The sequence below is a fragment of the Pseudorca crassidens genome, chromosome 15 (genome assembly GCF_039906515.1).
Source record: "Pseudorca crassidens isolate mPseCra1 chromosome 15, mPseCra1.hap1, whole genome shotgun sequence".
Lineage (NCBI taxonomy): Eukaryota > Metazoa > Chordata > Mammalia > Artiodactyla > Delphinidae > Pseudorca > Pseudorca crassidens.
Genome location: NC_090310.1, coordinates 76,675,077 through 76,689,869, shown reverse-complemented (window position 1 = coordinate 76,689,869; position 14,793 = coordinate 76,675,077). Strand labels below are relative to the sequence as shown.

Sequence of the window (14,793 nt, the reverse complement as noted above, 5' to 3'; positions counted from 1 at the left end):
ACCCGAGGGTCTGAATCCGCTCCGATTATGGAACAAATATCCGGGGTTACTGTGACATGGATACAAGGTCTGGAGCAGGACAGCCAAGGATTCAGCCCCGGGTCCTCTCAGCTGTTCCCAGGGGGTGTGCAGGTGGGTGGGAGAGAGGCACCTGCCGCTTTGTCCAGGTGCTCTGGTTGCTTCCTCGTAGCGATTAGCAATGTGTACGGCTGCGAGGAGCCACATGCTGGCCTCAGTGGCAGGAACCGCGGGGCTTCATTTTTCTAATAACATAAGCAGTGAGAAGGAGGTGGTTGTGTCTTGGTTCGGGGTCGATGTCTCTTTGACTTTCCTGGCCAAGCCCTCGTGGTCACAAGGTGGCTGCCCCAGGTCCATGCCTTGTGTCCTCACACGGCTGGGCGGGAAGCACTGACAGCTCCTCCTCAGGGGAAAAGCGTCTTTCCCGTTAGCGCCCCCTGTAGGCCTCCCTCCATAGCTCGTTGGCCAGAACGGGTCTCCCCAGCGCCCTAACTGCTTACCACAGAGGGGAGCGGGGCCGCCCTGGGGGGCTCCCGCTGGTTGTGCTTGGTGCCTGGTGCCGGCTCTGTGCTGCCTGAGTGCATTCAAGGCTCCTTAGTGAGGAGGAGAAGGGAGGGGAGGGGCCAGTTACCTGGTGTGCTTGTCTCCCGCCCCACCCCCGCCCAGATGGCCGGCCTGCAGGTGGGGAGGAAGATCTACTCCGTCAACGAGGACCTGGTGTTCCTGCGGCCCTTCGCAGAGGTGGAGTCCATCGTCAGCCAGTCCTTCTGTTCCCGCCGCCCGCTGCGTCTCCTGGTAGCCACCAAGGCCAAAGAGTGAGTGTGCCCCCGGGTGGGGTGTCTGGTGACCTTCCTCTCAGGTTGAGGAGTTGCCCGAGTCCTAGAGGTGTTGCTGGGGGCCCGAGCCATCCCGATTCCCCGTGCTTTGGGCTCCTTCTGCAGGCACGTGACACAGTGCTGCTGCCTTTGTTCAGTCGACAGATGTTTGAGTGCCTGCTGTGTGCCCACTGGTGTGTCAGGCTCTGAGGATGCAGCCCCGTCTGGATAGATTCATTTCTACCCTCGTAGACCTCAGTCTGTTTGGAGGGTAGAGCAGGAGACAGACAAAAAACAAAGCAGAAAAGTAAGAGACGTACTGAGCCAGGTAGTTCAGGTAGTAGTGAGTGTGGACCAATATATAAAGCTGGTACAGGAGATGGGCTGTGTGGAGGGGTGGTGGTCAGGGAGATGCCCCTGAGAACTGAGGTGAAGACCTGAAGGAGGTAAGGGAGCGAGTCAAGGGGACTTCTGGAGGAGGAGGGTTCCAGGCAGGGGAAACAGCGAGTGCAAAGGCCCTGGGGTGGAACTGTGGCTGGTGTGTTTGAAGAACAATGAGGAAGCTGATGGGGCTGGAAGAGAGTGAATGAGAAAGAGGGGTGGGCAATGAGGTCAGCCAGGCCCTATAGGGCCTGTGCCCACGTTAAGGACCATGGAGCTACTGGAAGGTTCTGAGCAGAGGGGCGGCATGATCTGATGTAGGTTCTGGCCGAATCTCTCTGGCTGCAGGTGGAGAAGAGATTGTCAGGGGCAGAGGTAGAAGCAGGGGGAGTGGTAAGGAGGCTGGTGGCCCAGCCCCGCGTGGCAATGGTGGGGTGGAGAGAAGTGGTCGGGTACCAGATATAGGTACAGGGAGAAGCATTTTCTATTTTATAACCTGTGGATTTGGTTTTCACTTCTCCCTTCTATTTAAGGCAGATGCTCCCGGTTTTCTATTGATGAGAGTGATGGAAAGTTTTAAATAGGATTATTTTAGTAAAAAGACGTGTCAATTTAAGGAAAATGATTGATAGTTTGGTGGGTATGTAGAAGCGGCAGAAATCACCAAGGTGGAACGTTCCTGCTTCAAGTTCCAGAAATACCTGGTGTTTGAGAACAGGCTCTCAGGACGGCCCTATCTGGCAGGTGGGGACGATCCAAGGCCCAATGTAGGGGCACGCCCTTGGTAGGGAAGCTCCTGGATTAATGACACCTGCCGTATGACCCTGGGAAGGTGTTGCCCACTCTGCCCTGGTGACCCACCGCAGAATGGCCAACACCTGGGCTTTCAAATCATGCTCTCTGGGGGACACATGGGCATTTTTCTAGAGTCCGCACCAAGATGTGCTGGGTCACTTGTCACTCTCCCAAATCTGTGATTATTGAATAAAATGTTCACTGGCCAAGGTGCTGGTCTGGCTGCCACGAGGCCTCCTCTCACCAAGAGAATGATGGAGAAGGGGTAGGAGGGTGAGTGGGAATTTCTGTGCATGGACTGAATCTCCAAGGGTGGGCCAGCTGGTTCTGATCAATCAAAGATCCTGCTGCCGTGGGCTTTGGTTAGACGAGGTTTCTCTATACATTTGGACAGCGTGGTGCTACTGCTGTTTGGGGTTTGATTTCCCAAAAGCCTGGGGGGCAGGGGCTCCCCTGGGCTGTCGGGAGCGGTACTGCTTTACCTTATGGCTGCTTTGGCTTGCTGCAGGATCATCAAAGTCCCCGATCGTCCAGAGGCTCTGTGCTTCCAGATCCGTGGAGCTGCCCCGCCGTACGTCTATGCTGTGGGGAGAGGTGAGTGGGAGCCTAAGAGGTGGAGAGGGGAGCTTTGGGAGATGGGTTTGTGTGTGTGTGGAAGGAGTTCAGAGGCCCCCAAACCATTACCTCCAGGCCTGTGCTTCTTAGTGCACCATTAGCACTTACCTTCTTTGCCTGAAGCCAAGGCTTGCAAACTCTTGTGGAGGGGGGGTCAGGCAGTTACAAATGGGCAACTAAAATGAAGGCACTAGGGAGTGGCGAGGACTATGGCAAAGTGAGAAAAATACATGTTCAATCGAAAAGGGGCAGTTTTTCTTCAGCTGAAGCTCATTATTGCCAGGCAGGAATGTGGACCTCCTCCGGCCATATTTGGTTTTTTTTTTTTAAAGAAACCAGAAATAGGAATTTGGCCACACTTCTGTGGCCAGATAGATCCAGGCCATAGGCCAGCAGTTTGAGACCTCTGATTTCTTATTGCCTTCTCTTGTGTGCTGTTTAAGAGGTTACTCTGTCCAGGAGATGAAACCAGATTGACCTGAGATACAGGATTCCCAGCCCTCTTTGCATCTGAGGGCCCCGTTTTTAAAGTTGAAACATTCATTGCCCACTCTTGTGGTCATAGTTGTACTTTTAATATGTATTGATCGAAAATGCATGTCACGATAGAAAGCTATGGAGAATTTGTTAATATCTTCAAGTAGGTTTTAATTTTATTTATCCCTAAAGCAGTGGTTCTCAACTGAGGGCAGTTTCACTCTCCAGAGACATCTGACAATGTCTGGAGACATCTTTGGTTGTTATAACTTGGGGTGCGGGTGCTACTGGCATCTCATGGGTAGAGACCAGGGATGGTGCTGGACATCCTCCAGTGCCCAGGACAGCTCCCCACAGCAGAGAATTATGCAGCCCAGAATGTCAGTAGTGTTGAGGTGAGAAACCCTGCCTTAGAGCAGAATAGGTGTGTATAGGCAAACTAGGCAAAAATAGTAAGACAGCTGACATTTCTTGAGTCCTTACTAAGAGCCAGGTACGGGGCTAAATGTTTAACATGTTTCAACTCACCGAATCTCTCAAGAACCCTATGAGTAGATATTATTAGTGTCTTCATTTTATAGACGAGGCAGCCAAGGCACAGAGAGGTTATGGAACTTGCCTGAGGTCCCACAGTTGGTCAATGACAGAGCCAGAATTTGAACCCGGGCTCCTGGGGTCCAGGCCTGTACTTGTCCGCATCACACCACGCAGGCCTGATTTTTTTCCTGTGTACAAAGCTTGACATTCACTTGCATTTCTAGACCCTTCATATTAACCACACAAAACCCTGGGGTCTAAGCCCTGCAGTTTGGGAGTTGTGGTATAGCTGAGAAAACATGCCCTTAGAGTTTGGTAGACCTGGGTTCAAAACCTGCCTTATCCTAGGCACGTGACCTTGAGAGAGTCACTTTGCCTCTCCGAGCCTCTGTCTCCCTGTCTGCAAAACGGGGCTGATCCCGGCCCCAGTATCATGGGTTGTAGTTGGACTTTAAAGGAGATGAAGCTCTAGAGTGAAACGTTTCTGGATTCAAGTCCATTCTCCCTTGCTGCATGACCTTGGGCTAGCTGCTGCTTCTCTGAACCTCAGTCTCTTCTTCTGCAAAATGGGAATGCCAGTCCCTGTCCTGCCCACTGGCATGGGGTGGAGAGTGGCTGCAGGGTGCGGGGAATGGAGGTGGCGTTTGGGGGAGTTGGGGTGGTGGGTGGGGTGGGTGACAGGTTCATCTGGTTACTTGCCCTTGCCTGGCACTGCCCCAGGCTCTCTTCGCCTGGCATCCAGCCTCGAGCACTCTTGTCCCCCTTAGGCTCTGAGGCCGTGGCCGCAGGCCTCTGTGCCGGCCAGTGCATTCTGAAGGTCAATGGCAACAACGTGATGAACGATGGAGCCCCAGAGGTCCTGGAGCACTTCCAGGCTTTCCGGAGCCACCGAGAAGAGGCCCTGGTGAGCCCCCCAGCAGCTAAGGGGATGGGGAAGCCCTGCTCATTGGCGTAGGGGCTGAGGACCACGTTCCCTTCTCTGGGGAAAAGCCTGAAGGCACCACAGCATTTTGGGTGGGGTGGGGCTGCCTACCTGGCAGGGCTGAGCTGGGCTTGGGCTCTAGGACCTCTCTGCTTCCTAAACCTCATGGCCTTGGTTTTCATAGCTGTGAAACGGGTGTGATAAGACCCTCTTTTCTTATCACATGGGCACGTCGGGCAAATAATCACGTCAGTGGTAAAAAAATTGATGTTATACTTGGGTTGGGGACCAGAGTTCTGTGGAGGGTGATCCTAATTCATTGGTTCATTTAATAAGTGTTTATTGAGCACCTGCTGTGTGCCTGGCATGTCTCGAGGCCCTGGGGCCACGGGAGAGACAAGGTTTCTGCTCCCATGGAGCTGACTTACATTTCCTAAGGCTCCTCCTTCCCTGGCTTCTGTGTGGAGCATAGACTATAGACAGTGAGGGCTGAATGTGACTGCAGGTCCCTCAGGAAGGTTCCAGAGTGAAGTCTGGGAATGCTCTCTGAAGGTGGTGTTGCCGACAGGCTAAAAGCCTGAGCTTTGGAATTAGGGAACAGTGTGCACCTCGGCCCCTTCCCTTCCTCCCTGGGCTCCTGGCGTCGTGGCCGCCCCTCTTACTCTGCTCCCTGCACAGGGCCTGTACCAGTGGGTCTACCACACCCACGAGGATGCCCAGGAGGCCCGGGAGGCCCCCAGCGAGGACCCTAGTGGCGAGGGGGCCCGAGAGGAAGACCAGTCCAACTCAGGTAACAGGACAGGTGGGCCGTGTGACGGAGGTGCCAGTAGGGACTGGGTCCTCCTCTGTGTGCACAGCCCTCCCGATCCCATCCAGTCCATCTCGACGCCATGGGTTCTGTGTTAGTCTCTGACTGCTGCCGTAACAAAGTACCGCAAACCTGGTGGTGTAAAACAACACACACTGGGGGCTTCCCTGGTGGCGCAGTGGTTGAGGGTCCGCCTGCCGATGCAGGGGACGCGGGTTCCTGCCCCGGTCCGGGAAGATCCCACATGCCGCGGAGCAGCTGGGCCCGTGAGCCATGGCCGCTGAGCCTGCGCGTCCGGAGCCTGTGCTCCGCAGCGGGAGAGGCCACAACAGTGAGAGGCCCGCGTACCGCAAAAAAAACACAACCAAACAACACACATTTATTATGTTACAGTTCTGGAGGTCAGGGGTCCGAAGTGAGACTCACCAGGCTATAGTCAGGGTGTCAGCAGGGCTGCTTCCTTTCTGTGGCTTTATGGGAGAATCCATTCACTTGCCTGTTTCAGGTTCTAGAAGCTTGGCTCGTGGCCCCCTTCCTCCATCTTCAGAGCCAGCAGTGTTGGCCTGCGTCCTTCTCACACTGCCACCTCCCTAATTCTAACTCTCCTGACTCCATCTTCCCCATTTAAGAACCCTTGTGATTACACTGGGTTCACCTGGATCACCTGGAATAATCTTACTGTAAAGTCAGCTGATAAGCAACTCTATTTCCAGCTGCAACCCCAATTCCTCCTTGCCGGGTAACATAGCGTACGCACAGGGCCCAGGGATGGGATGTGGGTATCTTTTAGGGGTTGTTATTCTTTTTCTTTTAATATTTTGTTGCAGTGTTTGTTTTGTTTTATAAATTTATTTATTTTATTTTTGGCTGCGTTGGGTCTTCATTGCTGCGCGCGGGCTTTCTCTAGTTGCAGCGAGTGGGGGCTACTCTTTATCGCAGTGCGCGGGCTTCTCATTGCGGTGGCTTCTCTTGTTGCGGAGCGTGGGCTCTAGGCACGCGGGCTTCAGTAGTTGTGGCTCGTGGACTCTAGAGTGCAGGCTCAGTAGTTGTGGTACACGGACTTAGTTGCTCCACAGCATGTGGGATCTTCCTGGACCAGGGCTCGAACCCATGTCCCCTGCATTGGCAGGCAGATTCTTAACCACTGCGCCACCAGGGAAGCCCCAGGGACTGTTATTCTGTCCACCACGGGCTCCCATGTTTTTCTCTCTGCCCAGCCTCAGCCCTGGACCCCCAGACCTGTCATTCTACCTGACATCCCCGGATGTCTAACAGGCATCATGGCCAAAATTGAACTCCTGAACTTCCTCTGAAGCTTGTTCCTCCCCTCAGGGTCCCCTCTCCATCCTTCCAGATTCTTAGGCCCCAAACTCAGAGTTCTCCCTGACTGTTCTTTCTCCTGTATCCTGCCGCCTTGCTTCCAGCATCCAGGCTCATTGCCTGTACCTTCCCCTTGCAACCAGAATCACCACCTCCATCGCTGCCTGGTCCGAGCCACCATCATTTCTCACCAGGACTATTGTAATGGCCTGCTCACTCTTCTCCCTGCCCTGCCTTACCTCTCCTCCTATAGGCTAGTCTCAAAAAATAGAACAGAACCTTCCAGTGGCTTCCACCCTATGCAGGGCAAAGACCAAGTCCTTGTCATGGTTTTCCAGGCCCAGCCTTGCTTCCCAGCCTCACCTCTCATCACTTTCCCACTTGCCCTCACTGCTCCATCCACTCCAGCCTCTTGTTCTTAAATACCAGATGGACTCCTGCCCCAGGGCCTTTGCACTTGCGGTTCCCTCCGCCTGGAATGCTCTTCCCCTGAGTACTTCTTACCCATGCTCCTCACCTCACTCAGCTCTCTGCTCAAATGTCACCTCCTCAGAGAGGCCACCTTGAGTGCTGTAATTAAATAAGCCCTTTCTGTCCCTCAGTGTCTCCTTATCCTGCTTTATTTTTCTTCACCATGTGCATTACTTGACATATATCATACAGTTATTTATTGCTTTTCTCTGTTTTCCCCACTAGCGTAAGCTCCCCGAGGGCAGGGATTTTGTTTGTTTTATTCCTTGCTGGATGCTCCGAGCCTTGAACTGTGCCTGGCGCGTCGTAGGCGCTGAGTGAATACTTGTAGTTTGAATAATAGCCCCTCCTCTCCGGTTGCTTCTCTGGACTCTGCCCCGTACTTCTGCTGGGCTGGGGGTGGGGGCAGATGCCATGGGTAGACCAGGGGCTTGGGTGCCTCTGTGTCCAACAGCTCTGGGCTCCTGACTGGTGACTTTGGGGTCAGAAAAGAACCAGGGTTTATGGGGTTGGCTGGGGAGCTATCCTGCACTGCTGAAACACCCACAGCCTGGCAGAGGGGTCCTAAAGGGGACAGGCTGATGGGGAGGGGGGAGAGGCCAGCTGGCAGGTGTGAGCTCAGTTTGTGCCCCTCTGAGAGGAATGGGCTGTGGGCCTCCTTCCTCAACACGTGGGCGACCCCTGATGATGACCGTAAACCACGCTGAGAGGAGTTGGCGGTTTCTACTCTTCTGTTCAACAAGTAGAAGCACCTACTATGTGCCAGGTTCTGTTCTAGGAGCTGGGAGACACGAGTGAGCAAGGCAGACAGGGTCCCTGCCCTCAGGACACGGATGTGAGGGGAGCCAGACAGTGAACAACAGAACAAAAAACCTGACAAGTGGTGACACAGTATGAGGGTGAGGGGAGAAGGAGTGATGGGGTGTGTGTTGAGAGGTCCTCTTTGGAGCTGGTGGGGAGGAAGGCAGTTCACGCCAATAAAGTGTCTACTTTCTCCTTAGATACATCACTGCCTAGCTGTGTGGCTCTGAGGAGTCACAGCCTCTCTGGGCCCATATTAATCAGGACTGAAACTGAGCTACATAAAAACATTGGCTCAGCAAACTAAGATGTCTGAGTAGGGTCAGCAAGCTTCAGTTCTCGCTCAGTCCAGCACTTTATATAGTGAAGAGGCTCTTGCTTTTTCTCCAGTTCTCAGCTCTGCTCCCTCTGTGTTGGTTTCCCTCTTACATGCTGTTTTTCCCACCTGGTGGCTCTAGTGACTTGGGATCCAGTTGAAAAAGAGAATGTCTCCTTCTCTTTGCAGATGCAACAGAAGTGCCAGACTTTACTCTCATTGACTCAGCTTGGGTCACGTGCTCACTCCTGAACCAATCACTATGAACAGAGGAAATCAAACATGCTGATTGGCCAGGCCTTTGCCTCTGGGGGAGGGTGTGGTTGGGGGGAGCCCTTTTCTGAGCCACATAGACTGAGAAAGGGGCTCAAGGGTAGATTCCTAGAAGGACAATCTTCTAGAACAAGAGGTGAACGATAGCAGGCTGGCAAAAATGAACAGAGCTGCAGCACTTTAGTCCCCCCATCCGTCCAACACAAGCCATCTGCGGTGCTGGGTCAGGAGGCTGGCTTGGTGTGGGGTGGTGTCCCCTCCTCAGGGCTGCCTGTCCCTCTGGCTTCCAGCCTTCCCCCTGCTGTCCCTGGGTCCCCAGCTGAGCCTGCACGAGGACAGCCCTGTGGTCAGCCTGACGGTGGACAACGTGCACCTGGAGCATGGCGTGGTGTACGAGTACGTGAGCACAGCGGGCATCAAGTGTCACGTGCTGGAGAAGATCGTGGAGCCCCGTGGCTGCTTCGGCCTCACTGCCAAGGTCTTGCTGGGTGCTGCCCTGCCCTGGGGGGTGGGGCAGCCTGATTCCCATGTCCTCAGAGTTAGCCTGGAGCCCTGCATCCTAGTTCCTCCCCCTCCACTCGGTAGCTGTGGGGCTTAGGAGACTGACTTGTTATCTCTTAGCCTCAGTTTACTCATCTGCTAAATGGGCCAGTAATAGAGCTGACCTCACACACGTATTATGAGGCATATAGTAGTCACCCCAGATAAACCCATTAAGACCCTCCCAGGTGCACAGCGAGTGCTCAGTAGCTGTTAATATTTCTGCAGATCCTTGAGGCCTTTGCCACCGATGACAGTGTCTTTGTGCAGAACTGTGGGCGGCTTATGGCCCTGAGCAACAACATAAGGACCATGTCCCACTATGAGTTCCGCAACATCTGTGACACCAAGCTGGAGAGCATCGGCCAGAGGATCGCCTTGTACCAGGAGGTGCCTGCACCCTACAGGGTCTCAACTTGGGGTATTTTGGTTGTAAAAGTCAAAACCCAACCCAATTTAGCTTAAACAAACAGGAGAATTTATTGGTTTATATTACTGAAGCGTCCAGAGGTGAGCTTCAGGCATGGTTGTATCCAGGCACTCAAACATCACACTATTACAAGAACAGGGCCTCTCTCTTTCTCTTGACTTTATTTTTCTGTCTTGGCTTTGCTCTCAGGCAGTTCCTTTTCATGTGGTGACAACATGGCCCCCAATGGCTCTAGCCTTAGCAACCCCAGTAGAAAAGGAACTCGAAGAGAGCTTTTGTTGACTTGGCTTGGGTCCCTTGCCTAGGCCTGTACCAGTCTCTGCAAGGATGGGGAGGTAGCCTTACCTGAACCTCACGGACTGTGGGTCAGGGAGAGATGTTCCTCAAGGACAGCTCAGGTAAAATGGAGAAATGAACGTGGGTAGGTACTTGGAGGCCTCACATTTCTCCAGGCCTTCCCTGAAATCTGGGTCCAGTAAAAGGCACTGCAGGGGAATTTACTTTTCCATTTGGAGCTATTGACATTTTGTCCAATTTTGGATTGTCTGACCTAGGCCAGGATAAAGCGGGTACTGGTGGTGGGCCAGGATTTCCAGACCCCTGTATCACGACTCCACGTCCCCCACCTTTCTCAGTTTGCAGCTCAGCTAAAGAGCAGGGTCAGCCCGCCCTTCAAACAAGCACCCCTGGAACCCCATCCGCTGTGTGGCCTGGACTTTTGCCCCACCAATTGCCACGTCAACCTCATGGAAGTGTCCTACCCCAAGACTACTCCCTCGGTTGGCAGGTCCTTCAGCATCCGCTTTGGTCGCAAACCCTCCCTCATCGGCCTTGACCCAGAGCAAGGTAACTGTGTGTGTCTGTCAAAAACTGTGTCCAGATCTCACACTACAGATACTTAAACAGAAGTATGTCTGAAGGCCAGCAGTCCAGAGCTGGATTGATAGCTCCACGGTCATCAGGGATCCAGGCTCCTTCTATCTTTCTGTGCCACCATCTCTAGATGTTGCTTTTATCCTGAAGGATGCCTCATGGTATATAGAATGGCTGCTGGAGGACCAGCCATCATGTCTACATTCCAGGCAGGAAAAAGATCACAGTAGTTAAAAGTATATTAGCACCAAACCGAAACTTTCTTACTGAAGTAATTCAATGTATTAAAAGAATATTTAAAAGAGAAATATTTCTCATTCATTGGGATCCTTAAAATGAATTTGTATACCTCTGTCTAAGGGGCTTGTGGGTGTCTGGGGGCTGTTTCCAAGTGAACTCTCCCTCCCTCCACTGTAGGTCACCTGAACCCCATGTCCTACACCCAACACTGCATCACCACCATGGCTGCCCCATCCTGGAAGTGCCTACCTGCTGCGGATGGGGACCCCCAAAGCCAGGGTCCCAACGACAGCAGCTTTGGGTCAGCCAATGGAACCCTTGGCCAGGAGCACCGGGGTTTGAGCTTCCTACTCAAGCAGGAGGACCGTGAGATCCAGGATGCCTACCTGCAGCTCTTTACCAGACTGGATGTGGCCCTGAAGGAGATGAAGCAATATGTTACCCAGATCAACAGGTGAGCCCTGGGCCCAGGAGAGAATGGCCCGAGTGTCAGGGTCAGGATTTCTCAACATCAGCGGCATCAACATTTTGGGTAGGATCATTCTTCGGAGTTGGGAGCTGTCCTGTACATTATAGGCTATTAGTGGTATCCCTGCCTTCTACCCACTAGATGCCAGTAGCACCCCCTTCCCCAGTTGTGACAATCACACATGTCTTCAGACATTGTCAAATGCCCTCTGGGGGGCAAAATCACCCCTGATTGAGAACCACTGATCTAATGAAAGGATGGATGTAGACAGCATCATCAGTAGAAGCTAAAACTATTTGTTGACAGGTTTGGGGGGAACTTTATCATTTTAATGTTGCAGAAAGAGAGACGGCTAGACGTGATGTCCCTTTTGGTGCGAAGCAGCAGGACACACGCACTGCATCACCTACAAAACGTTCTTGCAGCACAGGTCGCACCATTCTCTGATCAAAGTTCTAGGTCTCACTACTCAGCTGGAGGACTGGGTTTTAAGGGAGGATGAAACGCCACCTCAGGGACGCAGTTGGCTAAATTCAGAGGGTGGGTGATTCTAGATGACAAATGACCCAGTTTCTTTAACAAATAAATGATTGGAGGGGAAGCAGGTACAGGGAGGCGGGGGAGGAGGAACTGTTAGGGGAGAGACTTGAGAGACACATCAACCGAATACAGTGTCTGGACCTGGTTCGGGTTCTGTTTCTAACATACCATCTGTGAGAAGACACTTTGGGGAGCATCAGGGATCCCGTGGTCTGGGAACTAGATGGTATTATGGAATGATTGATTCAGTTAGGTGTGGTAACAGTGACTGGTTATGTTTACAACAGTGTTTCTCAGCCTCAGTACGGTTGACATTTTGGGCCCGATAATTCTTTGTTGTGGGATACTTAGTGGCATTCCTGGCCTCTACTCCTTGGATGCCAGTAGCTAGCCCACCCCTCCCTGCCCTGCTTCAGTTGTGACAACTAAAAATGTCTCTGGACGTTGCTAAATGTTTGTGCCTGAGGGAACTTGCTAAATTGCTAACCGTTTCCTGGAGTGGGAGAGTGGGGGACAGAAAGCACCCTCAGTTGAGAACCGTTGCTTTAAAAATAAATCCTTATGTGCTAGAGACACATATGGAAGTGTTTATAGGGGAAATTATATGATATCTTAGGTTTGTTTTAAACACTCCAGAAAAAGAAAAAGCAACAGGAAAGATGGAGGAAAGAAAAGTGGATCCTGAGTTGCCACTGTTGAAGCTGGCAGCCGGTTACCTGGGGTCCATCATACTGGTCCCTCTCCTTTTGTGTATGGTAGAAATTGTCAATGAGAATAGGAAAAATAATGTAGGGTCTGGAGGCAGGAGGCCTGGGTTTGATCCTGGCCCTGCCACTTATTAGCTGTGTGACCTTAGGCAAGTCACTTAACCTCTCTGAGCCTTGATGGTCTCACCTGTTAAAATGGGGCTAATCATAATACTGACCTCATTGAGATGTAGTAGGATTATATCAGCCAGGGTTTACTGATCACTTACAAGGCACCAGACACTCTTCTAAGCACTTTACATATTTTAACTCCCTTAATCTTTACAGCAGCTTAGGACATAGATAGTGATATTACTCCAGATGAGGAAACTGAGTCTCAGAGAGGTTTAATCATTAGCTTTAGGTCTCTGAACTAGGAATTGGTAGCATTGGGATTTGAACCTGGGGTCTGTCTGTCTTAAAAACCTATAGTCTTAACAACTATACTCTATGCCAGGGATAGACACACCAGGGCCTATGGGCCAAATCCAGCCCACTGCTTTTTTTAAAAAAAATAAAGGTTTATTGGAACACAGCCGTGCCCATTTCTTTACATGTTGTCTGTGGTGCTGTCACAGTACAGCAGCAGAGTTGAGTGTATGGTTGTAACTGAGATCATATGGCCCTTATAGACCACGTTTCCCAGTTGCCTTCTTTTCTCTGGAGCCTGTGTGTAGCTTGGCTGTGAAATAAAGAGTATCCATATGTCACGCCCCCTACAGGAGGGACAATGGATTCACATCTGCAAAGTTGCTGGTGGGATTTTCTTATTTATTTATTTATTTATTTATGGCTGCGTTGGGTCTTCGTTGCTGTGCGCGGGCTTTCTCTAGTTGTGGGCAGCGGAGGCTACTCTTCGTTGCGGTGTGCAGGCTTCTCATTGCGGTGGCTTCTCTTGTTAGAGAGCACGGGCTCTAGGCACGCGGGCTTCAGTAGTCGTGTCATAAGGGCTCAGTGGTTGTGGCTCGCAGGCTCTAGAGCGCAGGCTCAGTAGTTGTGGCGCATGGGCTTAGTTGCTCCGTGGTATGTGGGATTTTCCCGGGCCAGGGATGGAACCCACGTCCCCTGCATTGGCAGGCGGATTCTTAACCACTGCGCCACCAGGGAAGCCCTGCTGGTGGGATTTTCAGGGAAGGGCCACAGAGCATTTGATGGTTCCCTCTGCTTAGGATCAAAGGTGAGACCTGAGCTTCCCTGGTGGCGCAGTGGTTGAGAGTCCGCCTGCCGATGCAGGGGACACGGGTTCGTGCCCCGGTCCAGGAAGATCCCACGTGCCGCGGAGCGGCTGGGCCCGTGAGCCATGGCCGCTGAGCCTGCGCGTCCGGAGCCTGTGCTCCGCAGCAGGAGAGGCCACGACAGTGAGAGGCCCGCATACCACAAAAAAAAAAAAAAAAGGTGAGGCCTGAGGTCAGGGCCTTGTCTGGGGCCTCCATGGAGGCAAGTGGAGCCACGGGCCTCTGCCTTTAAGTTCAAAGTCTTTGCTCCTGCAGGCTGCTGTCCACCATCACGGAGCCCACCTCGGGTGGGTCCTGCGATCCGCCCTTGGCCGAGGAGGCCTCATCCCCCCAGCTGGTCAGCGAAGAGACCGAGATGGACAGGACCGACCACGGGGGCAGCAAGAAAGTGTGCTTCAAGGTGTCAGAGGACGATCAGGAGGACTCGGGCCATGACACCATGAGCTACCGGGACTCCTACAGGTGGGGGCAAGCGGGGCTCTCGTGGGGTTTGCTGTGAATGGCCAGTGGCACAGTTGAGGCCTCCGCTGTGGGAAAGTCAGAATCAGAGGACATTTCCCAGGAAGCAGTGGGACGGGGCGCTGTCGCCTAGCCATGTGGTCCTGGGGGGTTAGGCCGCGCCCCACAGCACACCCCAGATGCCCCCTTCAGCTCCCCGTCCCCTGGTGGACACCACCCATCCTTTCTGCCTTGGTTCCACTCCGCACACGTTGATGGAATGTGGTCCAAGGAAAAGTCAAGATCTGCAGTGTGTTTTAAAATCAACGTTAAGACCTCTGGTTTCTGCAACAAACACTATTTTTACTTGATCCAGGGAGTAAGACCATTTTTTCCCCTGCTGACTCAGAGGATCTGAATTGTTTTCTCCTGGTTAAGTTAATTATTAACAAGATCAGGGAAGTTTGAATTAGTGGGTTAAATAGACTGAAACCCCAATTTCCTGTAATAAACCATAGAGTGAGTGAATGGAATTCCTTACCACAAATAAACAAGCACCATAGCCTCCAGTGAAAGGTTACATAACATCTGACCATTGTGGTTAAAGCAGAGTCTTGGAGGGCACTTCAGTTGTTCGTGGGCAAAATACAGAACTGATAGAATTTGGCAAGAAAGGCTTTGGTCCCCATCCTTCCAGCTTTTATATCCTTTCAGTCTTCAAGGGACCAGATTG

At 52.4% G+C, this 14,793-nt stretch overlaps 1 protein-coding gene across 4 annotated transcripts in view; it reads left to right on the top strand.

Moving 5' to 3' along the window:
- Positions 1–14,793, top strand: part of PREX1 (phosphatidylinositol-3,4,5-trisphosphate dependent Rac exchange factor 1) — a 197,278-nt gene that overhangs the window by 163,198 nt on the left and 19,287 nt on the right. For all 4 annotated transcript variants that reach the window (XM_067708378.1, XM_067708376.1, XM_067708377.1 and 1 more), the window contains 9 exons: positions 685–833; positions 2,518–2,603; positions 4,406–4,542; positions 5,239–5,350; positions 8,840–9,027; positions 9,318–9,479; positions 10,155–10,365; positions 10,810–11,086; positions 13,878–14,084. In XM_067708378.1, coding sequence (XP_067564479.1) covers positions 685–833; positions 2,518–2,603; positions 4,406–4,542; positions 5,239–5,350; positions 8,840–9,027; positions 9,318–9,479; positions 10,155–10,365; positions 10,810–11,086; positions 13,878–14,084 — 1,529 coding nt within the window. The remainder of the gene's footprint in view (positions 1–684; positions 834–2,517; positions 2,604–4,405; positions 4,543–5,238; positions 5,351–8,839; positions 9,028–9,317; positions 9,480–10,154; positions 10,366–10,809; positions 11,087–13,877; positions 14,085–14,793) is intronic.